Source organism: Prunus persica, chromosome G5 (assembly GCF_000346465.2).
Source record: "Prunus persica cultivar Lovell chromosome G5, Prunus_persica_NCBIv2, whole genome shotgun sequence".
Lineage (NCBI taxonomy): Eukaryota > Viridiplantae > Streptophyta > Magnoliopsida > Rosales > Rosaceae > Prunus > Prunus persica.
In genome coordinates this window covers 4,950,276-4,975,640 of record NC_034013.1, presented here as the reverse complement: position 1 = coordinate 4,975,640, position 25,365 = coordinate 4,950,276, and the positions used below count along the sequence as shown (strand labels likewise).

The 25,365-nt window shown below is 37.7% G+C and overlaps 4 protein-coding genes and 3 pseudogenes across 7 annotated transcripts; 6 read left to right on the top strand and 1 right to left on the bottom strand.

The window, feature by feature from the left end:
- Positions 1,180–3,807, top strand: LOC18775945 (nucleolar GTP-binding protein 1). The gene is made up of 2 exons (XM_007210729.2): positions 1,180–1,441; positions 1,894–3,807. The coding sequence occupies exon 2, from the start codon at positions 1,907–1,909 to the stop codon at positions 3,419–3,421; it is 1,515 nt and encodes a 504-aa protein (XP_007210791.1). The 5' UTR covers positions 1,180–1,441; positions 1,894–1,906; the 3' UTR covers positions 3,422–3,807.
- Positions 5,917–7,575, top strand: LOC18777122 (annotated as a pseudogene).
- On the top strand, positions 8,867–12,344 carry LOC18777595 (nucleolar GTP-binding protein 1). 4 transcript variants are annotated; one of them, XR_002271717.1, is made up of 4 exons: positions 8,867–9,089; positions 9,558–11,588; positions 11,804–11,939; positions 12,026–12,344. XR_002271717.1 is itself a non-coding variant. In XM_020564079.1 (3 exons), exon 2 carries the CDS (start codon positions 9,572–9,574, stop codon positions 11,576–11,578), a length of 2,007 nt encoding a protein of 668 aa, XP_020419668.1. In that variant the 5' UTR covers positions 8,867–9,089; positions 9,558–9,571; the 3' UTR covers positions 11,579–11,588; positions 12,113–12,344. The 4 variants fall into 4 exon arrangements, 3 of the variants coding, with proteins under 3 accessions (XP_020419668.1, XP_020419669.1, XP_007210301.1); XM_020564079.1 differs by lacking the exon at positions 11,804–11,939 and having other exon boundaries at positions 12,113–12,344; XM_020564080.1 differs by lacking the exons at positions 11,804–11,939; positions 12,026–12,344 and adding an exon at positions 11,692–11,797.
- Positions 12,463–14,084, bottom strand: LOC18776532 (annotated as a pseudogene).
- LOC18775817 (1,4-dihydroxy-2-naphthoyl-CoA thioesterase 1) lies at positions 14,217–24,890 on the top strand. Its single transcript, XM_007209631.2, has 4 exons — positions 14,217–14,630; positions 23,107–23,276; positions 23,410–23,601; positions 24,554–24,890. The coding sequence occupies exons 2-4, from the start codon at positions 23,109–23,111 to the stop codon at positions 24,704–24,706; spliced, it is 513 nt and encodes a 170-aa protein (XP_007209693.1). The 5' UTR covers positions 14,217–14,630; positions 23,107–23,108; the 3' UTR covers positions 24,707–24,890.
- On the top strand, positions 14,613–16,258 carry LOC18775908 (1,4-dihydroxy-2-naphthoyl-CoA thioesterase 1). The gene is made up of 3 exons (XM_007209629.2): positions 14,613–14,800; positions 14,934–15,125; positions 16,020–16,258. Exons 1-3 carry the CDS (start codon positions 14,633–14,635, stop codon positions 16,170–16,172), a joined length of 513 nt encoding a protein of 170 aa, XP_007209691.1. The 5' UTR covers positions 14,613–14,632; the 3' UTR covers positions 16,173–16,258.
- LOC18776534 lies at positions 18,746–23,067 on the top strand (annotated as a pseudogene).

The window sequence follows — 25,365 nt, the reverse complement described above, 5'->3', positions numbered from 1 at the left end:
AGGCTCAGCTCCCCTTTCGAAGCATTCTTAGGGTCTGATCTTTGAACTCAGACACAAGGGGTAATTTCACTGTTTCTCTCTTCAGTAGCCCAAACCTATTCGTCAGGCTGGAATAAAAAGACCCTTACACCATCAAAATTACTTTGTAAGTTTTAAAATTGGGTCAGGTTTTTTAAGAAGAAGGGTAGCATTGTCTTTTCAGTTTTTATTTTTAAGCTGGCCCAACGAATTTAGTCCTCGTTTTCGGCTTAATCCAAAATAACAATTCTTTTCTAGGTCTAATACCCAATTTTTCTTAAAAGGAAAAGTAATTTAATGAATACTTAACTTAAGGAATTAAGAGGTTTTTTTCTTTTTTTCTTTTTTTTTCGGGTCAATAAGGATTTAAGTATTTACTGGGCATGTTACCCAAACCTCACCCACTATGCATCTTTTGACCCAAAAAACATGGTTCACTTATGTGCATTTCATCCATACATATCTAATTTGATGGGTAGAATGCAAGTAATATTCAATCTTTTTTTTTCTTTTAATTTTACTATTATTATAAAGGATAGATATTTACCAACTATTATGTATAACAAACCTTGAATAGGAAGAGGTTTGTAACTCAAGTGAATAAGAGTATTTATCTTTATACTCCAGGTCTTAGGTGCGATTCACACCTCCCCCAAGTATATGTATTGCTAGTGAAATATAACTCAATTGGTTAACCTCTTTCAGTTGAAGTGTCAGAGTGTCGAATACTTGGACCCGCCTCGTACACGATCAAGACAATCCCCAGACACGATCAAGACACCCTCTGGACACAGTTAACCAAAAACTGGGGTCAAAACATAATTATCAAAACTTGTGTGGACATATTTGAAAATGTTTTAAAAAGTGGGTAAAAATTGTAAGAGGTATTTAGCCATATACCCATTCTTAGCACTAAAACTATAAATAAACCATACACCATTTAGTTTTTATAAACATACCAAAAAAAAAAAAACCCAAAAAATGACAGCTGCACTTATTGAATTTAATTTTGATTATTAAATTACTTTGATGCCCTATTGAGTGTTTTGGGCTTTTTTATGAGGTTTTGGGGTTGGGTTTGTTTTAAAAAATCAATGACAGTTTTATAATTTAAAAGAAGTTAAAAACCTTTTTGTTATGTTGTAAATGAACTTTGGGTGTGTTTTAAAAGTCCATTTCATATAATGTTTTTTTTATAATTTGAACTCCTATATTGGATATAACAGTGAATCTCGTAAACACCTAAACCCTAAACCCATATTACTTGCCTTCAGCCACAGCATCGCATTTGTAAACCCACAGCCTCTGGTTCGTTGTTTTCTTCTTCTCTCCCTCCACATTTTTTTCTTCTCATCTTAATTTCCATTATATTTGCCTCTTGTTGAGTTGCGATTGACAACAATTCTTGCGAACTATAATCCAGGTGAGGCTTTGCACCTTATGATTTTTTTTTCTTATCATATGTATTTGTTGAGCTCAATCACATAATATGAGACTATGTTTCGGTTTTAGAAGGGTCGGTTGAAGAAAGAAGCATTGCATTTTTTTTTTCCGTCAATTTTATTTTTTTAATTTTATTTTTCTTAGCTGATCACTTGACATAACGCGATTGATAACAAGCATCTTGTTGAGTCGTTAATTCACTTTCTTTCATTTTATTATTGATATTTTTGAATTTGGTTTGTTAATGGTGATGTTAATCTGAAATTGCGGGGTGATGAGGGAGTGTGAATTTGGTTTATTAATTTAATTGGGTAGGTGTATTAATCTGAAATTTGGTTCATGATGAATGTGTGAGAAGTTCTCAGATTCACTCACTATGCTAATCAACCTTGGTGGGTGTTAACTTGATTTTGTTTTATTTTTGTAAACAAGCAAATAAGTAAAGATGGTGCAATATAACTTCAAGAAGATGACTGTTGTACCAAATGGGAAGGACTTCATTGACATCATCCTATCTCGCACCCAGAGGCAGACCCCAACTGTATTCCACAAGGATTATGCAATTTCCCGCCTCCGTACCTTCTATATGCGTAAAGTAAAATATACACAGCTGAATTTTCATGAGAAGCTCTCCACCATCATTGATGAGTTTCCTAGTCTGGATGACATCCACCCTTTCTATGGCAACCTTCTTCACGTTCTCTACAACAAAGACCATTACAAGCTTGCTCTTGGCCAAATCAGTACTGCCAGGAACCTTATTGGAAAGATTTCTAAAGATTATGTGAAATTGTTAAAGTATGGTGATTCACTTTACCGATGCAAATGTCTCAAGGTCGCTGCTCTTGGCTGCATGTGCACGGTTATAAATAGGATTGGTCCTAGTTTAGCTTACCTAGAACAAATTAGACAACACATGGCAAGGCTGCCTTCAATTGACCCTAATACCAGGACAATATTGGTTTGCGGCTGTCCGAATGTTGGAAAGAGCTCATTCATTAACAAGATCACTAGGGCTGATATGGATGTCCAGCCCTATGCTTTTACCACCAAGTCACTCTTTGTGGGACATACAGATTATAAATGCTCGAGGTACCAGGTAATTGATACACCAGGGATTTTGGACCGCCCATTTGAAGACCGTAACATTATTGAGATGTGCAGCATCATAGCTTTGGCTCACTTAAGAGCTGCAATATTGTTTTTCTTGGACATCTCGGGGTCTTGTGGGTACAGCATTGCCCAACAGGCAGCTCTTTTCCACTGTATTAAGTCTCTGTTTGTGAACAAACCATTGATTATAGTCTGCAACAAAACTGATTTGCAGCCATTGGAGGGTATATCTGAGGAAGACAAGAAGTTGGTCACTGAGATGAAAGCTGAAGCTATGAAGACAGTGATTGGTCAAGGTGGTGAGGCTTCCAATGATGAGGGGGTACTCTTTACCATGAGCACTCTGACTGAGGAGGGGGTTATTGCTGTAAAGAATGCAGCTTGTGAGAGGTTGTTGAATCAGAGAGTGGAATTGAAGATGAAATCCAAAAAGATAAATGACTGCTTAAATCGTTTTTATGTTGCAATGCCAAATCCATGTGACAATAAGGAAAGACCCCAATGTATACCTCAGGCAGTTTTAGAAGCTAAGGCTAAGCAAGCAGCAGAAAAGGATTTGGAGAATGAGAATGGCGGTGCCGGTGTATACTCTGCCAGTTTGAAGAAGAATTATATCTTAGCTAATGATGAATGGAAAGAGGATCTCATGCCAGAAATTCTTGATGGGCACAACGTATACGACTTTGTTGATCCTGATATTTTGCGTAGGCTTGAGGAGTTGGAACGAGAAGAAGGATTTCGGCAGGAAAAGGCGGGAGATGATGATTTTGAGATGGATGGATTGGAATTGACTCCAGAAGAGCAAAAGACATTGCATCACTTTCAATTCAGCTTGTCTTTGTTTTGAGCACTCACAGGAAACAGTTATATATGCTGATTTTCCTTGTCTCTGACCTGCTTTAGATATGTGTATGCTTTAAGCAAAATTCATGGTTTTTGAGACCAATTGCTTTCTATTTTCTGTGTCTATTTACCTGCATACCCCATCAACTTACGCATCCATGTATCGGATGCGGATGTGTGAGAATAACATTCTCATCACTACCAGATGGAAGTTTTTGGTCCTTTAGGAAATGCTAGTCATATAGATCATTAAAACTAATCTCCTGTTCTTGGGTGTTGATTTCACTTCATACTATTGAAGGTATTAAGGTTGAAGAAATATTTTTGTCATGTGCTCAATGTGTTTTTATGTTTCTGCGAGCAATCAATATACTTTTTCTTCTTGCAGGGACGTAGATTTGTGCTATTTTTAAGACCAGAATCCAGTTATGTCTGTTTTTTCTTTTATTTTTCGTTTTTGTGATCTCCTATCGTCTTCTTGCAAACTAGAGGACTTCCTCATGTTGCAAGTGCAGTTTTGTGATCAATGCCATCAGAACGGAGGTTGCCTTCATTTCCTTTCCTCGAAGCTAATGCTTTTTCTACAGAGAAATGTTCCTTTCTTTCTTTCTTTGGTGGAAATAAAATGAGAGTTGAAAAGTTATTTCATAGAAGTCTCTTTGTTGGCCTATTTCGATGGTCAATATTCATTCGCTTGCCTAAAGCATCCTATTTTTCAGAAGAAGAAAAATGTGAATGCTCCAAGTAGAAGAAGAAAAAGAAAAGAATGCGGCGCCAATGTGTTTCAATATTTTCTATTTTCTATTTCCTATTAGAGCTAACAGAATGTGAAGAAGCTACTTTACAGGGAATGACACTAATGTATTGTGATCATCCTATGGAGAGATGGATGGATCAATAAGCAAAATAGGTGTACAAATTTTGAGTTCATTCCACTTAAGAGTTGAAAGAGAGAGGATCCAGACAATTTGATGTAGACCACGGTAGAAAAACCAATAGCTAGAGACCAGAGACACCTCTAAGTGAAAGGGCCTTACCGTTCTCATCCACCTGGCCAGAGACGGCTACAACACCTTCACAAACCCACATGATCTCACACACCCATAAATGCTAGATCCACCCACAACTAACTCCACCTCCATAGATAAACACATGTATAATATACACCTGGTCTGGTTAAAAACATTGGGCTTAAAAACATTTATTAGAAAAATTAAAAAAATACACAACCCGTCTTGTTTTTTCACTACAAGAATAGGAACTGGACCGATCCGGTTTTGGTAAATCCAATTTTTTTAAGCCCAATTTGGCTCAGTTTTTGGTTTGATTGCCTATCCCTATTCTCAGCTATGTTACACAGACACTCCAATTAATTGAAGTGTCAAAGTGTCGGATCCTTGTACACGGTCAACGATTATACACGGTCAAGTAACTCCCCATATACTATTAGGAAGACACTCTCCAGACACAGTCAACTTAAAGTGAAGACACCGCAGGGACATTTTACAATTTAGAAACAAAAACTGGGGTCAAATCATAATTATTAAAACTGGTGTGGACAGACTGGAAAATGTTTTAAAAAGTGAGGTTAAAATTGTAAACATCAACCCTAAACCCTTATCACTTACCTTCACCCGCAGTATCGCATTCGTAAATCCACACCCACAGCCTCTGGTTCGTGGTTTTCTTCTTCTCTCCCTCCACATTCTTTTCTTCTCATCTTAAGTTCCATTATATTTGCCTCTTGGTAAGGCTTTGTAGCTTTTGATTTTTTTCTTATCATATGTTTTTGTTGAACTCAATCATGCAATACGAGAAGAAAGAAGCATTGCATTTTCTTATGCCGTCAATTTATTTATTTTATTTTTAATTTTGTTAGCCGTCAATTAATAGCAATTTTGAGTCGTTAATTCACTTTCTTTCATTTTATTATGCCTGTTTATACCTGGAATAAACGACATATGACCTCCGAACATGTGGACAGGGTTGGTATTGATCACAGATGACCTTCGACATGGTGCCTACCGATCGGTTCCTTTTTGATCATTACTCTACCGGACACATGTCATACTCACAATCCGCTTCTACAGTCCCACATCAGAAATATGAGCATAGTGCACTCCTCCCAAGGCCTATATAAGAAGACCCCTATCCTCAAAAGGGGGGGATCAGAACTAACGGTACGCTACCGATTGATCTGTCAGTTAACATTACTAAAACCGTACTTACTAAAGCATCGGAGAGCCTTCGGCCGGTACCACACCGGTACCCCAAGGTCTTACCGAACGTGTCCTTTTGCAGGTACTTACCCTTCTGAAGTTAGACACCTGCCGAAGGCATAATATCACTAAGTTGGCGAAACACGTGCCAAACCACTTTTTCGCATCAACAATGCCTACTACTATTGAATGTGTGAGAAGTTCTCAGTTTCTCTCACTATGGCAATCAACCTTGGTGGGTGATTTTGTTTTATTTTTGTAAACAGGCGAATAAATAAAGATGGTGAAATATAACTTCAAGAAGATGACTGTTGTACCAAATGGGAAGGACTTCATTGACATAATCCTATCTCGCACCCCGAGGCAGACCCCAACTCTATATTCCACAAGGGTTATGCAATTTCCCGTCTCCGTTCTTTCTATATGCGTAAAGTAAAATATACCCAACATAATTTTCATGAGAAGCTCTCCACAATCATTGATGAGTTTCCTAGGCTGGATGACATTCACCCTTTATATGGCAACCTTCATGTTCTCGACAACAAAGATCATTACAAGCTTGCACTTGGCCAAATCATTACTGCAAGGAACCTTATTGGAAAGATTTCTAAAGATTATGTGAAATTGTTAAAGTATAGTGATTCACTTTACCGATGCAAATGTCTCAAGGTCGCTGCTCTTGGCCGCATGTGCATGGTTATAAAGAGGATTGGTCCTAGTTTAGCTTACCTAGAACAACTTAGGCAACACATGGTGAGGCTACCTTCAATTGACCCTAATACCAGGACAATATTGATTTGTGGCTATCCGAACGTTGAAAAGAGCTCATTCATTAACAAGATCACTAGGGCTGATGTGGATGTCCAGCCCTATGCTTGTACCACCAAGTCACTCTTTGTGGGACATACATATTATAAATACTTGAGGTACCAGGTAATTGATACACCAGGGATTTTGGACCGCCCATTTGAAGATTGATACATTATTGAGATGTGCAGCATTACAGCTTTGGCTCACTTAAGAGCTGCGGTATTGTTTTTCTTGGACATCTCGGGGTCTTGTGGGTACAGCATTGCCCAACAGGCAGCTCTTTTTCACAGTATTAAGTCTCTGTTTATGAACAAACCATTGATTATAGTCTGCAACAAAACTGATTTGCAAGCATTGGAGGATATATCTGAGGAAGACAAGAAGTTAGTCATGAAAGCTGAAGCTATGAAGACAGTGATTGGTCAAGGTGGTGAGGCTACCAATGATGAGGGGATACTCTTGACCATGAGCACTCTGACCGGGGAGGGGGTTATTGCTGTAAAGAATGCAACTTGTGAGAGGTTGTTGAATCAGAGAGTGGAATTCAAGATGAAATCCAAAAAGATAAATGATTGCTTAAATCGTTTTTATGTTGCAATGCCAAATCCATGTGACAATAAGGAAAGAGCCCAATGTATACCTCAGGCAGTTTTAGAAGCTAAGGCTAAGCAAGCAGCAGAAAAGGATTTGGAGAATGAGAATGGCGGTGCCGGTGTATACTCTGCTAGTTTGAAGAAGAATTATATCTTAGCTAATGATGAATGTAAAGAGGATCTCATGCCAGAAATTCTGGATGGGCACAACGTATACGGTATTGTTTTTCAGTAGATTAGGTCTACTACTTGTATTTAGTTCTTTCTACTTATAGAATCCAACCTGCTGGTAGGTATTGACTACATGTTATATGCATTTGTCTGGTGGCTGATGCTTTTGTGTGGTTATTATCATTTTTGGGTTGAGAAATTGACTCTCTTGTGCATTAAAAATAAAATACCATGAATATAAATTAGATGTTTTAAATCATGCCATGTTCTGTGAAGATTAGTTTTTGAATTGATTGCTGCTATTTTTACTTCGTGTCATATTTTTCCACTCATCTTATCTTCAAAATTTTAAAGACAAATTTATACCTTCGTAAAATGACTTCTAAGGACTTAGGGTATTTTAGGAATAATGGTGTTTACTTGTATGAGCGCGTGTAAATAAGAAATTTTTTTCTACATTTAAAATGAAATAAAAATTATGCTTAATTCAATGGGTCTTTTTTAAGTTTTTGATAAGGACTGTTGATATTATACTCAAATCAAATTTAATAGACTCAGGAGAATACATGAGGGAATAGATTCACTCCGGGAATAGATTCAAATTTAATCCTCTCAACACATTCAAATAATAAACTCTTCACAAGTTAGTGATTATCAAGTTGTTCTTTTACTATCTTTTAAGAAATAAAAAGCCTCGCTGATTGATACTTCCTACAAAGTGAAGAACACTTGCAAGGCAGCTTCGAATGTAGAAACATACATTGCTTGAATTAATATTTAAAGGGTATTTTAAGAATAGGATTGTATTTTTTTTCAAATTTACATGGTGGGTGGGGAATTAAGGCAAGGGTGGAAATAGCAGTACTCTTTGAGTTATGATATAGTTTCCACTTTCAATGTATGTCTATGTTGCACGGATACATTCAAAAAGTAGGTATGCGAGTATCCGGTGAGTATCAAATACGATACATATACGATACGTTGAGTTACGTATCAGATATGCCTATTGAAGTATTGATAACTTTTACGACATGTCGACCAGCTGACACAACAACGATATAACAGGATACACATATACAGTTCGGGACGCAGTGGGTCATTTAAAAAATATCTAAGAATTTTTATGGTTGTTTGAAAATGTTGTAAAACGTGGGGTAAATATATTAATTTAAAACTTCAACCTGTAAACCCATCCCTCTTCTTCTCTAGAGGGCTAGAGGCTTTTCAATTTTGATTTTTGCGATAGATGAAAGAACAAGAATTCAACCTAACCTTTTTCTCAACAACATCTGCTCCAAGGAACATCACGCGCATCACCAGGTCCAGCTCCATCGTCGCTTCTTCTTCTATATTGCTCAACGAGGTATTTTTATTTTTTATTTTAAATAAAATTTATATGACTTTAATATTGTGTGGGTTGTTTATGTTGTACGAACCCTCTAAATAATTGAAGTGGTGAAGTGTCAGATAGTTTGATAAGTGGACACGCTTTGGACACACCTCAGACACGATCAACGACTTTGACACGGTCAAGTCAAGACACTCCCCAAACACGGTCAACTCCGAGTTAAGACACGGCAGGGATGATTTTACAATTTTAAATATAACAAACGGGTCAAAACATAATTGCTGAAACTTTTGTGGACATATTTGGAAATGATTTAACAATTGGCGTTAAAATTGTAAACAATAACCCTAAACCCTAAACCCTTATCACTCACATTCAGCCGTAGCAGCATCGCATTTGTAAATCCACAGCCTCTGGTTCGTGGTTTTCTTCTTCTCTCCCTTCACATTCTTTTCTTCTCATCTTAATTTTCATTATATTTGCCTCTTGTTGTGTTGCGATTGACAACAATTCTTGCGAACTGTGATCCAGGTGAGGCTTTGCACATTTTTTTTCCTCTGTTTTCTTATCATATGTATTTGTTGAACTCCATCATGTAATATGAGATTAGATCTCGGTTTTAGAAGATTCGGTTGAAGAGAGAAGCATTGGATTTTGTTTTGCTTAATTTTTTAAAGTTTTTATTCTTAGCTGATCACTTGACATAGGGCGATTAATAGCAATCTTGGTCGTGAGAAGCATCTTGTTCAGTGGTTAATTCACTTTCTTTCATTTTATTATGCCTACTGCTTTTGATATATGTGAATTTGGTTGATTAATAATAATATTAATATGAGATTGCGGGTGGGATGAATTTTTCTGAATTTGGTTTATTAATTTAATTGGGTAGGTGTATTAATCTAAAATTTGGTTCATGATAAATATGTGAGAAGTTCTCAGATTCTCACTATGGTAATCAACCTTGGTGTTAACTTGATTTTGTTTTATTTTTGTAAGCAGGCGAATAAGTAAAGATGGTGCAATATAACTTCAAGAAGATGACTGTTGTACCAAATGGGAAGGACTTCATTGACATCATCCTATCTCGCACCCAGAGGCAGACCCCAACTGTAGTCCACAAGGGTTGTGCAATTTCCCTCCTCCGTTCTTTCTATATGCGTAAAGTAAAATATACCCAACAGAATTTTCATGAGAAGCTCTCCACAATCATTGATGAGTTTCCTAGGCTGGATGACATCCACCCTTTCTATGGCGACCTCCTTCATGTTCTCTACAACAAAGACCATTACAAGCTTGCTCTTGGCCAAATCAATACTGCAAGGAACCTTATTGGAAAGATTTCTAAAGATTATGTGAAATTGTTAAAGTATGGTGATTCACTTTACCGATGCAAATGTCTCAAGGTCGCTGCTCTAGGCCGCATGTGCACAGTTATAAAGAGGATTGGTCCAAGTTTAGCTTACCTAGAACAAATTAGGCAACACATGGCAAGGCTACCGTCAATTGACCCAAATACCAGGACAATATTGATTTGTGGCTACCCGAATGTTGGAAAGAGCTCATTCATTAACAAGATCACTAGGGCTGATGTGGATGTCCAGCCCTATGCTTTTACCACGAAGTCACTCTTTGTGGGACATACGGATTATAAATACTTGAGGTATCAGGTAATTGATACACCAGGGATTTTGGACCGCCCATTTGAAGACCGTAACATTATTGAGATGTGCAGCATCACAGCTTTGGCTCACTTAAGAGCTGCGGTGCTGTTTTTCTTGGACATCTCGGGGTCTTGTGGGTACAGCATTGCCCAACAGGCAGCTCTTTTTCACAGTATTAAGTCTCTGTTTATGAACAAACCATTGATTATTGTCTGCAACAAGACTGATTTGCAGCCATTGGACGGTATAGCTGAGGAAGACAAGAAGTTGGTCACGGAGATGAAAGCTGAAGCTATGAAGACAGTGATTGGTCAAGGTGGTGAGGCTACCAATGATGAGGAGGTACTCTTGACCATGAGCACTCTGACCGAGGAGGGGGTTATTACTGTAAAAAATTCAGCTTGTGAGAGATTGTTGAATCAGAGAGTGGAATTGAAGATGAAATCCAAAAAGATAAATGTCTGCTTAAATCGTTTTCATGTTGCAATGCCAAAGCCACGTGACAACAAGGAAAGACCCCCATGTATACCTCCTAAGCAAGCAGCAGAGAAGGAAAAAAGAAACACAGAAAAGGATTTGGAGAATGACAATGGCGGTGCAGGTGTATACTCTGCCAGTTTGAAGAAAAACTATATCTTAGCTAATCATGAATGGAAAGAGGATGTCATGCCAGAAATTCTTGATGGGCACAACATATACGACTTTGTTGATCCTGATATTTTGCATAGGCTTGCGGAGTTGGAACGAGAAGAAGGATACCGGCAGGCAGATGAGGGTGATGATAATTTTGAGACGGAGGGATTGGAATTGACTCCAGAAGAGCAAAAGACATTGTCTGAGATAAGGAAAAAGAAAAGCTTGCTCATTCAACAACATAGAATCAAGAAAAGTACAGCAGAGAGTCGACCAACTGTACCAAGGAAATTTGACAAGGACAGGGAGTTCACAACAAAGAGAATGGGGAGGCAGCTATCAAAGTTGGGACTTGATCCTACTAAGGCAATTAACAGAGCTCGAAGCAGATCTGTCTCAACTAGGGGCCGGAAGAGGGAGAGATCACTTGACAGGGATGATACTGATGGTGGTGATGCTATGGATGTAGATACACCCAACAAGAAGCAACGCATGTTATCTAGATCCCGTTCGAGGTCAAGATCAAGGCCTACAACTGAAGTTGTCCCTGGAGAGGGATTCAAGGACTCTGCTCAAAAGGCTAAGGCACTACAAAAGGCCAATAAATCTAATAAGATGAGAAACAAGAATGCTCGTCGTGGAGAGGCAGATAGGGTCATTCCCACTTTAAAACCAAAGCACTTGTTCTCTGGAAAACGATCAATTGGAAAAACTCAAAGGCGTTAAAATATTTGAGGTACTCAGACACATTGCATCACTTTTCAATTCAGCTTGTCTTTGTTTTGAGCACTCATGGGAAACAGTTATATATATGCTGATTTTCCTTTTTCTCTGACCAGCTTTAGGTATGCGTATGCTTTATGCAAATTACATGATTTATGGGACCAGTTGCATTCTATTTTTTGTGTCTATTACATGCATACCTCATCAACCTATGCTTCCGTGTATCAGATGCGTACATGTGAGAATAACATTCTCGTAGCTACCAGATGGAAGTTTTTGGTCCGTTAGGAAATGCTAGTGTCATATTGATCATTAAAATTAATCTCCTGTTCTGTGGTGTTGATTTGATTTCATACTATTGAAGGTATTAAGACTGAAGTAGTATATTTGTCATGTGCTCAATGTTTTTTATGTTTCTGCAAGCAATCAGTATACTTTTTCTTCTTGCAGGGAGGTAGACTTGTGCTTTGTTGTATGCACCATGGACTGTACTTGCTGCTGAAAAAGAACTTAGTTCTTTCATCTCTGGTTTGGCAGGATATTGCAGCACGCGGGATCATGCAACCAGAGTCTTCACAGTTTACTTATTTTTCAGTTATGTTTTTATTTAGGAAATTTTGGATCCGAGGCATGTCTCAGTTACAATATTTTGAGTGGAGTTTAATTTACAGACAAATTTTTGTCTTTACCCTTTGCTTTTGTAATGTTGTCGTTTGACAATATGTGAAACTTGGCCAAGTTAAATTACTATTTTGTTTGTTTTATTGAATTTCAAGTATAGTTTAAGATACTCAATATTCATTCTCTTTCCCTAAAGCATCTTAATTTTCAGATTGTGAATCAATACTCTTACAAACTTATAGAGGATGGGTCAGCATAGGACCTCGTCACATGATAGATGATCTAAAAACATGTGAATGCTCCAAGTAGAAAAAGAAAAAGAAAAGAATGCCAATGTGTTACGATATCTTCCATTTCCTATTAGAGCTAAAAATAGGAGCAGCAGCTACTTTACAGGTATGGCAATAATGTATTGAGATCATCCTATGGAGAGACGGATGGATCAACCTCTATGACTACATCCAGGCAGTTTCTTCAGCCTCATCCATCTCATTTCGTCACGAACCTTATTAGCATCATCCCATCTATCGTGATTAGCATACATATTCGACAATAGAGCATAAGTTCCAGTGCTAAATCCTCTACTCTTGAGGAGACCATCCCTGATCCTCTCAAACAGCTTATCATTCCCATGAATCCTGCAAGCATTAAGCAGCGCTCCCCAAACAGAGCCATCTGCTTTTGTTGGCATTTCTTTAATGAAACCCTCTGCTTCTTCGAAGAACCCTGCTCGGCCATACATATCAACCCAACAGGCATAATGCTGCGTTTTAGGAACAATCCCGTAAACATCTTTCATAGCATTAAAGAATATCAACCCTTGATCAACTAGGCCTGTGTGACTGCTCGCTGATAACAAGCCAAGGAAGGTTACGTCATCAGGAGGAACCCCATGGACTAGCATAAGCGAAAAGAGCTGTTGCTCCACGAAATGATATCCTTACAATCCAGGCCTTTAAACACCGAAATTGCCATACGTACTTCACCACACTTGTCATACATGTTGAGTAAGGCATTTCCCACATTGCCATTCACCATGAGATCCGCCACGTACTTACATAGGGATGAATCCACTGGCCTAAACTCAGTGCCCCAATCGAAGAACACGCTGACGATATGTTGACAATGGTAGCCTCATTAGGCTCAGCTTCCCCTCCCTGTACCATTTGTTGGAAAAGCCTCGCTGCCTCTTCACAAAAGCCTCTTTGTGCATAACCACCCACCATGCTAGTTCAAGAATACACAGTCCCTCTTAGGCATATTTACAAACAGGTACCTGGCACTCACCAAAGACCCACATCTCAAATAGAAATCCAATCCTGCATTGTCCAAAATAATATTCCTTCCACGTAAATTCCTCAGGCAATAGCCATGAACAACTTTACCAAACTTGAAAGCTCCTAAACTAAAACAAGCAGACATAACAATGACAAGAGTAGAATAATTACGCTCTACATCCATGGACATAAACTTAAGAATTGCTTCCTCTACAAAGCCACACTTAGCAGGACCCGAAATCATCCAAGTCCAGGAAACAACATCTTGACCATATTTATGTTCCATGTAAGTTAAGAAAAGAGTTGGAATAACTTTATATTTTATTTTATATTATACAAGTAAGAATAAAAAGTTGAGATACGTGAGCATACAAAACACACGCGCAACGCGCAAGGATTAAATTGTCCAAAATCTAGATCTAGATAAAGGGCTTAAAAAGAAAACAAAAAGTTATTGGATATTTAAGTAAATAAGGTGCTAATTCACTGAAAAGATAAAACAAAAGATGATAGTGGCTTCCTGTCTAAATTTATGGCTAAATAAAAGAGCCCAGGTGAGGAAAGGAATAACCAACATGGTATAGTCTAACGAAAAAAGACATTAACTTATAGGTGAGTGGTCTCAGATTCGAATCCTTTTGATACTTTGACAATATGTGTGAGAAAATTTAAGACAAAATAAAAGGAGAAAAGGACAATAATAATAATAAATAATGGCAAAAATGAACAGATGACAAAGACCAGTAGCCTAGCCACCTAATCCTCCTCCCTCCTTTAGACATCACAGATTAACAGGCGCTCCTCCCACCTAACCTCGTCTCCAACAATGCTATGTGTGGACTAAACTACCCTTCCATCTATCCATCTCTGGACCAGAACAGATGAACAAAGGATGACAGGCCACCACCAACCAAAGACCAAACTGTATGTCATATGATATTCATCATCTCCAATGCAATAAGTCTTCCCACCCACTCTCATCCAGGAAAAGCCAAACAAACAACAGCCAACAATGAACGGGAATTGAATTGCGTTGGTTCTATCATCTATACAACAGAGGAAACCACCAAAGGCCAGAGAAGGAAACTAAGAGCATAGATATATACCACAATTATAACAACATAAACACTGATATATATATATTTATATTGATATAGATATGGCTTCCCGGTCCCAATCCAAGCCATCATCAGCACCACCACCACCATCACCGCGGTCAAAGACGGAGGCTTTGGATGTTCCCCTTCATGAAATTGGGTTCGAGATTGAAGAGGTAACCCCAAAAAAGGTCTCCGGTCACCTCCATGTCACCCAAAAGTGCTGTCAGGTCATCATCTTCTTTCTTTCTTTCTATCTTTGTTTGTTTGTTCATATGATAAATCTTTTTCCTGCTGAAAGTGTAAAAGAAGATGTTAATGAAATAAGTAATATGACTAACTGTTCTTTGCTGCTGAGACCAGCCTTTCAAGGTGTTGCATGGAGGGGTATCAGCTCTCATAGCTGAGTCTCTGGCTAGCATAGGAGCCCACCTGGCCTCTGGTTTTCAAAGGGTGGCTGGGATTCACCTCAGCATCAACCATTTGAAGCGTGCTGAGCTTGGTGACCGTATCTTCGCTGAAGCCACGCCTGTCAATCTTGGCAAAACCATTCAGGTTCCTCTGCTCTTCACCGTCGCATTCCTATCCTCCTTGTCTTCTTAATTATAATCCATCTCCCAGGCTTCTAGTCCTCTCCAGTCTTCATGATGAGGACATCTTTGTCAACCATTCGGGTTTACAAACGAAAGAGATGGAAGAGGGAATTATTAATTAGTTTCCTAATTTATTTGTTAGTTCGTAGGTTCTCTAAGTTTTCTAGATTCATGATTTTTAGTTTTTTTAGATTTGAGTAGGATTTCTAAGTTTGCTATTTTATTTGGATTAGGATTTCTTTCCTAAAATAAGTTTACTATGATAAATACCCCTTCTGTAATTCATTATGGGAGTTGAGATTTGAATATTGAGTAAAGTTTATTTTCCAGTGAAGACTACTTGGTGTGGAGCCAAATTCTTGGAGAGATTCCAGACCTATCCCTTTTGTTCTATTTTCTGTTTTTCACTGTTTTTGCTTCCGCTAAACTACCTAAATTCTCAATTCACCCATATCCTACATCACTTCATCATCAAGTATCACTTCCAATTAACAGTAATTACAACTGCTAATACAACAATAGTTGTAGTGTAGGTGTCCAAGAAACAAATGACATTTAGAAATTGTATACGGTTTTACCTTCTCTACAACATTATCCATATAGGGTCAAAATTTTCCATCTCATTCTTTCCATCACTCCATTTACAGACAATTTCCTACTGGAAATATAATAATCATGTTGGCAGCATCCAGACTATCCCGCCACCATTTCATACTGGGGAAATGTGAATGCCAATGCCCTCCACATTGGTTTTTTATATTTTAATCTTTCATCTATTTATCATTTCATTTACTTAATATATTCAATAAACAGATTATATCATTCAAAGTTGTTTTGATTTGCCAATTTTGGGCAGGTTTGGGAGGTGAGACTGTGGAAGATTAATCCTTCAAACTCAGACATCAAATCCATAGTATCATCATCCAGAGTTACTCTTTTATGCAACATGCCTGTGCCAGAGCATGCAAAAGATGCCGGTGATGCTGTAAAGAAGTATGCCAAATTATAAGTTTTGTTGTACCCTATTCATGTTCAACTCTTTTTGTTATTGAACCAATGGAGAAATTAAAGACACTTTGATTTTAGCATTATAACTAGCAATGGTGCCTGTGCAATGCTGCGAGTTTTGAAATTGTAAAGAAATTTGTATAAAATCCTGAAAATATGCAAGGAAGATAATACCATTTATAAAACCATGGAGATCTAAATAGTAGAATCATGCTTAGTTTAGCAAGCTTAAATTACAAAAAATAAACTAACATGTTTTATGTGCTGCTTGTTATTTAAAAATATTGGGCATATTTTAATAAATTAAGCAGCTATAAAACATCAAAATATGAGCAGTTTTCAGATGTTCATTGTTCAAAAGAGTTTGAACAGGTGTTTATATATATGGTATTGGGTGGTGGAAAGGGATTCCTCTACTTTGATGTCTATTGGAAGGGGATCTAAGTCTTATTGGCTCTGCTGTGCAGGTGACTTAAATTCTTTCTCCTTCTCTGCAGAGGTTTTGACTCTGTTGGCATAAATTTAGAATCCGGAATCTAATTCTCTTCAATCCAACACCTCCTCAATTCAATTCCTCCTAACAGATTAGTAAACATTAGTGTTACTTTTAGAAAATTTAGTATATTTAGTGAAAATTAGCTCACTTCATTCCAACCCTTGCATCTACTTAAACCGAAAAAGAAACATTTATACCTCACCCGTACGAAAGTTTTTGGTTCCACCCTGACTACAAGTCGCATGGTAATTTATATAGATACCTCTTTTATGTAGTTTCATTTTGGGATTTGAATTGTCCTCGGAAGGGCTACAGCTCATTGCATGCTCCAGAGAGTAGCGCATAATTGCTCTGTCGGCGGATAACTCAAATTCAACCAAGTGAGTTTCCAAAGCAGAGTTGAAGACCAAAGTCATCAAATTTCTACATTGCCTCCACCGCCTCTCTCTCTTCCTATATACCTCTATCTGCTCTACATAAATTCTCTCCCACTCACTCACTCATTCACTGTGATTTCAAACACTCTCTCTCTCTCTCTCTCTCTCTCTCTCTCTGCTTCGCAGATTCTCTCACTAGTCACTAGCACTGTGGGGGGAGTGGAGGGAGAGAGAACTTCAAATACCATATACCCACTGGAGGGCTTATCTCTCTAAAGCTTTCACACCATTCTCTCCCATTTTCAGGTTAGCTATTTGATCCCGGTTTTCACCTCTTACTATTTTCTCTTTATGCATTGTTCTTCTTTGCTTCATTTTAATGTCATTTTTTTGGTTTTTTGTTTTCTTCCCACTGTATAATAGCACAAGATCTGTGCTTGCACTTGCTTTTCCTTTTATGGGCTGTGTGAAAAAAGATTGTGATCTTGTTTTTGTTTTTGGCTTAAAAGGTTTAAGATTTAGTTATAAATTTCATTGTTTGTACATCTTGGCTTCAGATCAAGGGATTGAACATTTTAGGATCCAAGCGGGCAGCTTGATTTAAGGCAATGGATGATTGATAACTTTCTAAGTTGCATCCAACTGAGAAAAAAAATGAAAAGAGCTACAGATTAGTAAAAATGTAACGTTTGCCTACGGGTGATGTTAATCCTTAATTTAATCCAATCCCATATTTTGGAATAGCAATGACAATGGATATATCAGAAAGTCTCTAAGTTTAATTTAATCCACTCCTTCATTAGTTCATTTAATCCTCTGTGATTGCAAACTCACTCTCTCTTCAACAAATCTAGTTGCTGCTTATTTCTTAAAGTCCTTAACCATAAATGTATGCGTAGTTCATAGCCTCTAGAAACTTACCGTATCCAGAATCCGTCATGTTTCTCATGTCTCAATCTTGAAACGGTGATGCCATCTGGATTTATTTTATTACCTTCCTCGAAATTTTGTGTCAATTAGTTACTTCTCGGTACTGATCTGATGATCCCTCTGTTTGGATGAAGGAATTGAAAATGACATAGAATTATAAAATGACGGACTTTAGATTTCTATAATTTTAATTTCTGGCAATTGAAGATTTCAGTGTTTGGATTTATGTATGTCGAATTTTGTGAATGACAGAATTTTGTAAATGACACTATGGAAATTGTGAAGTGACACCTATTTTGGTGGAAATTAAACTTGGGAATTTGATGCCCCAATTTCGACATTTTTTTCCGCACGTCATTTAATAAATTCCGCACTTAAGTTGCCAAACAGGGAATTGTCAATTTCTCCTCTTAAATTCCCGACTTTTAGCTAAATTCTAAGTTATTTTCCCTCATCCAAATGGAGGGCGAATTTGTATTTTCAACATTGGTTGAAAGTAGAATGAGTGCAAAATCCTCTGTAGGTAGGTTATTTACCAAAAGTCGAGCTGATTAAAAATCTGATGTATATCAGACTGCAAATTTGGCTAGGAGAAATTAACCACACTTTGGAACAATTAATCAAGTTATTGAGATATGTTATTTATTTATAACAGACTGCAACGTGCTAATGATTTTTTTTTTCTTTAAGCATACTTATTCTATCGGTTCTCAACTATTGACCATTTACTTCAAATAATCGACTCTAAGTTTTCTATTATTCGTGCAGAGTTGAGGGAGTTAATTGCAACAATATCATGAAATCTAAGCATAATTCTTCCGGAAACAGAACAAGAAGCACGATATCCATATTCGTTGTTATTGCTCTGTGTTGTTTCTTCTACCTTCTTGGAGCATGGCAAAAGAGTGGTTTTGGAAAAGGAGATAGCATAGCATTTCCAGTAACCAAGCAGACAGATTGCAGCAATGTCTTTACTAATTTGATCTTTGAAACACTTCACAATATTGAGGAGATAGTTGAACCCTCTGATATACAGGGAAAGGCATTGTCCACCAGAAGAGGAAAAATTGCATTGTCTTATTCCAGAAAGGAAAGGATATATGACTCTTTTCCCCTGGCCTAAAGGCCGTGACTATGTCCACTATGCCAACGTCCCTTATAAAAGCCTGACAGTTGAGAAAGCTGTTCAGAACTGGGTGCAGTTTCAGGGAAATGTTTTCAAATTTCCAGGTGGAGGAACAATGTTCCCCCAAGGCACTGGTGCAAATATTGACGAACTTGCATCAGTTATTCCGATTTCAGATGGCTCTGTCAGGACAGCATTGGATACTGGTTGTGGTGTATGTTGGTTTTCTTAACTACGCTTGTGCTTTTATTTTTGCATTTGCATGTGTACATTCATTGCTTCACATTGCCATTCTGTCATCTGCATTTAATTTGAGCGACTTAACTTCCTTTAGTCAATCCAAGACTATGAGTACAACAATGGCTTTTCAGTCTCCAGAGAATGTTAGGTAGATTTGCTTGTGCGTATAGTGAATGCAAATGCACATTCAATGATACTGTGTTATATATATGTAGCTAAATCATGTATGTATGTGAGCAGTGAGCTATCCTAGGATACATGTTCACACACAGTTCTTTTGTTCATATGTGGTTCTTTACTAATGAGACCAACCATGATACAGGTTGCAAGTTGGGGTGCATACTTGCTAAAGAGAAATGTATTAGCCATGTCCTTTACACCACGGGATAATCATGAAGCACAATTACAGTTTGCATTGGAGCGAGGTGTACCTGCCGTTATCGGTGTGCTTGGATCAATTCGTCTCCCATACCCATCTAGGGCCTTTGATATCGCGGTGTTTAATTCCATGGACTGCAAATGGTAAGATCTTGATGTAACCAGCATGGAGCAATCACATTTGATTTCCTTAGTTTCTGTATTATATATATATATATATATATATATATATATATATAATTAGAGTTGAATTAGTGAACTCTTAAGTTGAATACAGATAGTAGAAAAACATATCTATATCTATTTCCATACTCAGATCATATGGTCAAATTAATTGTCACAATCTTGCCTCGACTCTCAAGGTTGACCACTGAAATAAGCTTAGAGTCGTTTGGTAAACATTTATACTTGATTTCCATTGGTATAAGTGATTACTGATTTGCACACTTTCATTTTGAAGACTATTTTTCTATGTAACTTCATGTTTTCTATGAGATTTTATGCCAAAAAGTGTAAATAAGTCTTACAAGGGTGATAAATTGTCTGCAAGTCTTACATATCCGGCAATTAATTTAGTTACCGACCGTGCTAGAATTTTATTTTCCCAAGTTTTCTTTTGGTTGATATTGACTTCCTCAATCCATCCTCATCTGTTGACTTCGATATAAAAGAGGGCTTCTGATTGTAGTTCCATCTTTTAACTTTGTTTTCTATGTTTCGACATTCAAGAATAGCTTATTTACTGAATATCTCTTTAAGTGCTGGAAGTTAAATGATTCACATATTGAACGGCTGTGTGTAGATGGGATGTACCTAAAAGAAGTTGATTGGGTGCTTAGACCTGGTGGATGTTGGATCTTGTCTGGACCTCCAATTAATTGGAAGACATGCTACAAAACGTGGAAGTAGTCTAAGGAGGATGTCCAGACAGAGCAAAGACAGATTGAAGCACTAGCTGAAAGTCTTTGCTGGGAGAAAAAGTATGAGAAAGGAGATATGGCTATTTGGAAGAAAAAAGTTAATACAAAATCCTGCAAAAGCAAGTCTGTCAATGTATGCCAGGCAGAGGATGCTGATGATGTCTGGTGAGTTCCAGGAACTGTGCTGAGGAGCCTTGTTTATTGTTCTTAAATATTCACTAATCATGTTTAAAGATAATCTCATGGTTCTGGATAAAGTCTCCCTGCCTCTAACTTGAGGTTTGGTAGATTTTTCGGGAAGTGAGACATACTCAGTTAGGGGAAAGAGGCGCAGGACTTTGCAGCAGGTGACAGGTCACAGGATAATGCAAGGAAACCCTTTTTGAATACCTCAAATTATATAATATGAAGTAGCTGTTGCTGGATTTCCCTGCCAATATTTCTCAAGACAAGAAGTAATCAAAGAGAAAAAATGTAGTGAATTGGTTACTGACTATGGTTTCAACCAGCAAATCAGTCCACTTATCTAGGAAATTGTTAAACATAACATAGGTTTTACAGACAGACATGGTAGTCGAATTGGCATGTTGCACATATTCCACATTCCCACCCCTCTGTAAACGTGATGTGCTGGTTGCATGCCTCCAGTTTGTGAAAAGTTTTCAGTTAATATCTTTGTACCTCTTGCATCACTCGTTACTTCATATTTGTAGACTGGAATTTTCTTGTGCCCTGTCCTTCTGTAGTTATTATGTTGTTCTAGACAATAATTCTGTTTTATTTGGGAACACTAGGTAATAAAGCCCCTACCTCCCATTGTGTTCTTGCACACACTTTGATTAGAAGAAAATGTTGTGCTTATGAATTTTATGTTAGTCAATGCTATGGAGTCTTAGAAGATATAAATCTCTGGACAGTAGAAGTTGGACAGGTTTTCATTGTTTGAGTTGGTCCCCTAGTTCAGAATTACCTAAAATGCATTGATATAAGCAGAATGATTGTATAACTTTAGATTCCATTTATTAGAACTTTCTCTTTTCTACTTTGCTTTTATGTTATTTTTCCTCCTTTGTCATCCTATGATTCTAGTAATTGCAAAGATTGGCTTCATTTCCTACAAATGTTGCAATTATACAAGGTGGGTTCACTTAGATCAGTGATGAAGTTTCAGTCTATTTCTATCTCACTTGCTCAAGTTCATTTGGCCGTCCTTTTTTCTTCTTGTTTTCTCCATACATGCATGTCCTATTCAATTCTGATAAGGGCATTTTTGAAAGGATGTATTCCAGTTCTAGAGTTAGATTGTTACAGCAATCATAATTCTTAGTTTGATGTGGTATGTTTCAGGTACAAGAAAATGGACACATGCGTAGCCCCCTCTCCTGAGGTAACCAATGCAAATGAAGTAGCAGTGGGGGCGTTGAAGTTTCCTGCAAAGCTTTATGCAGTCCCTCCTCGAATAGCTAATGGAAAAAGCATGTAAATACTTATAAAAGAATCAACAACTTGATTGGCACTACCAGATGTCGGAATGTCATGGATATGAATGCATGCCTTGGAGGATTTGCAGCAGCCCTTGAATCACGAAAATCTTGGGTTATGAATGTTGTGCCTACAATTGCAAAGAACACTTTAGGTGTTATTTATGAGAGAGGTCTCGTTTGGTATTTATCATGACTGGTATGCCTCTCTCTCTCACACACACACACACACACACAAATTTGCCTTGTTGGAAGTGTATTCCTCCAGGGCTTGTTAACCTTTATTTTTTTTGAGATGAGATGAAGACCAAACGAACGGCAAGATTCGCAAGGCGCCAGCCCAAATGGAAATTGACGGCCCCCAACGAATCCCGAAGACCGAAGCCGTGCATCCCATGGCTGCCCCCCAACCAGCCCAACCAAGCTGGTTCGAAGCGGACGATCGTTCTGTGGAAACGAAACAGTGGGGAGAGTTAGCATCCAAAGAGAGAGGAGCAAAAAGGGAACATAAAGAAAATTTTAGTAAAGGGCAAAATCGACAATTTACTATTCCTAAGGAACAGATGACAAAGACCAGGAGCCTAGCCACCTAATCCTCCTCCCTCCTTCAGACATTACAGATTAACAGGCGCGCCTCCCACCTAACCTCGTCTCCAACAATGCTATGTGTGGACTAAACTACCCTTCCATCTATCCATCCCTGGACCAGAACAGAACTAGACAGTGGACCCTCCAGATAAACATAGGATGACATGCGACCACCAACCAAAGACCAAACTGTATGTCATATGATATTCGTCATCTCCAATGCAAAAAGTCTTCCCACCCACTCTCATCCAGGAATAGCCAAAAAAAAAACAACTGCCAACAATGAATGGGAATTGAATTGCTTTGGTTCTATCATCTATACAACAAAGGAAACCACCAAAGGCCAGAGAAGGAAACTAAGAGCATAGATATATACCACAATTGTAACAACATATACACATATGGCTTCCCGGTCCCAATCCAAGCCATCATCAGCACCACCACCACCATCACCGCGGTCAAAGACGGAGGCTTTAGATGTTTCCCTTCATGAAATTGGGTTCGAGATTGAAGAGGTAACCCCAAACAAGGTCTCCGGTCACCTACATGTCACCCAAAGGTGCTGTCAGGTCGTCATCTTCTTTCTTTCTTTCTATCTTTGTTTGTTTGTTCATATAATGTATCTTTTTCCCGCTGAAAGTGTAAAAGAAGATGTTAATGAAATAAGTAACATGACTAACTCTTCTTTGCTGCTGAGACCAGCCTTTCAAGGTGTTGCATGGAGGGGTATCAGCTCTCATAGCTGAGTCTCTGGCTAGCATAGGAGCCCACCTGGCCTCTGGTTTTCAAAGGGTGGCTGGGATTCACCTCAGCATCAACCATTTGAAGCGTGCTGAGCTTGGTGACCATATCTTTGCTGAAGCCACGCCTGTCAATCTTGGCAAAACCATTCAGGTTCCTCTGCTCTTCACCGTCGCATTCCTAACCTCCTTGTCTTCTTAATTATAATCCATCTCGCAGGCTCCTAGTTCTCTCCAGTCTTCATGATGAGGACATCTTTGTCAACCATTAGGGTTTACAAACCACAGAGATGGAAGAGGGAATTATTAATTAGTTTCCTAATTTATTTGTTAGTTCCTAGGTTCTCTAAGTTATCCAGATTCATTAGGATTTTTAGTTTTTCCAGATTTGAGTAGGATTTCTAAGTTTGCTATTTTATTTGGATTAGGATTTCTTTCCTAAAATATGTTTACTATGATAAATACCCCTTCTATGTAATTCATTATGGGAGTTGGGATTTGAGTATTGAGTAAAGTTTATTTTCCAGAGATTGAAAATTACTTGGTGTGAAGCCAAACCCCTGGACAGATTCCAGACCTATCCCTTTTGTTCTATTTTCTGTTTTCAATTATTTTCGCTTCCGCTAAACTACATAAATTCTCAATTCACCCATATCCTACATCACTTCATCATCAAGTATCACTTCCAATTAACTGTAATTACAACTGCTAATACAACAATAGTTGTAGTGTAGGTGTCCAAAGAACAAATTACATTTAGAAATTGTATACGGTTTTATCTTCTCTACAACATTATTCCCATAGGGTCATAAATTTTCCATCTCATTCTTTCCATCACTCCATTTACAGACCATCTCCTACTGGAAATATAATAATCATGTTGGCACCATCCAGACTATCTCGCCACCATTTCAAACTAGGGAAATGTGAATGCCAATAACAAATTATCCAAAGCAGGAAACAACTAGGGTGCCAATGCCCTCCACATTGGTTTTTTTATATATTTATTTATAAATCTTTCATCAATTTATCATTTCATTTACTTAATATATTCAATAAACAGATTATATCATTCAAAGTTGTTTTGATTTGACAATTTTGGGCAGGTTTGGGAGGTGAGACTGTGGAAGATTAATCCTTCAAACTCAGACATCAAATCCTTAGTATCATCATCAAGAGTTACTCTTCTATGCAACATGCCTGTGCCAGAGCATGCAAAAGATGCCGGGGATGCTATAAAGAAGTATGCCAAATTATAAGTTTTGTTGTACCCTATTCATGTTCAACTCTTTTTGTTATTGAACCAATGGAGAAATTAAAGACACTTTGATTTTAGCATTATAATTAGCAATGGTGCCCGCACGATGCTGCGGGTTTTGAAATTGTTAGGAAATGTATATAAAGTCGTGAAAATATGCAAGGAAGATGATACCATTTATATAACCATGGAGATCTAAATAGTAGGATCATGCTTAGTTTAGCAAGCTTAAATTACAAAAAAATAAACTAACATGTTTTATGTGCTGCTTGTTATTTGAAAATATTGGGCATATTTTAATAAATTAAGCAGCTATAAAAAATTAAAATATGAGCATTTGAACATGTGTTTATATATATGGTATTGGGTGGTGGAAAGGGATTCCTCTACTTTGATGTCTGGTGGAAGGGGATCTAAGTCTTGTTGGCTCTGCTGTGCAGGTGACTTAAATTCTTTCTTTCTCTACAGAGGTGTTGACTATGTTGGCATAAATTTGGAAAATGGCAGGTGTTAGTGTATATAAATGGAAAAATTTGGGTGAGGGCAATAACTATTATGACATAATGAAGTTAAAAAATGAAACAGGAAAAACAACACTCGAGATACATTAAGCATTCTATTAATCTGATAGACAAAAGTATAAACTCAATCTATTGAACC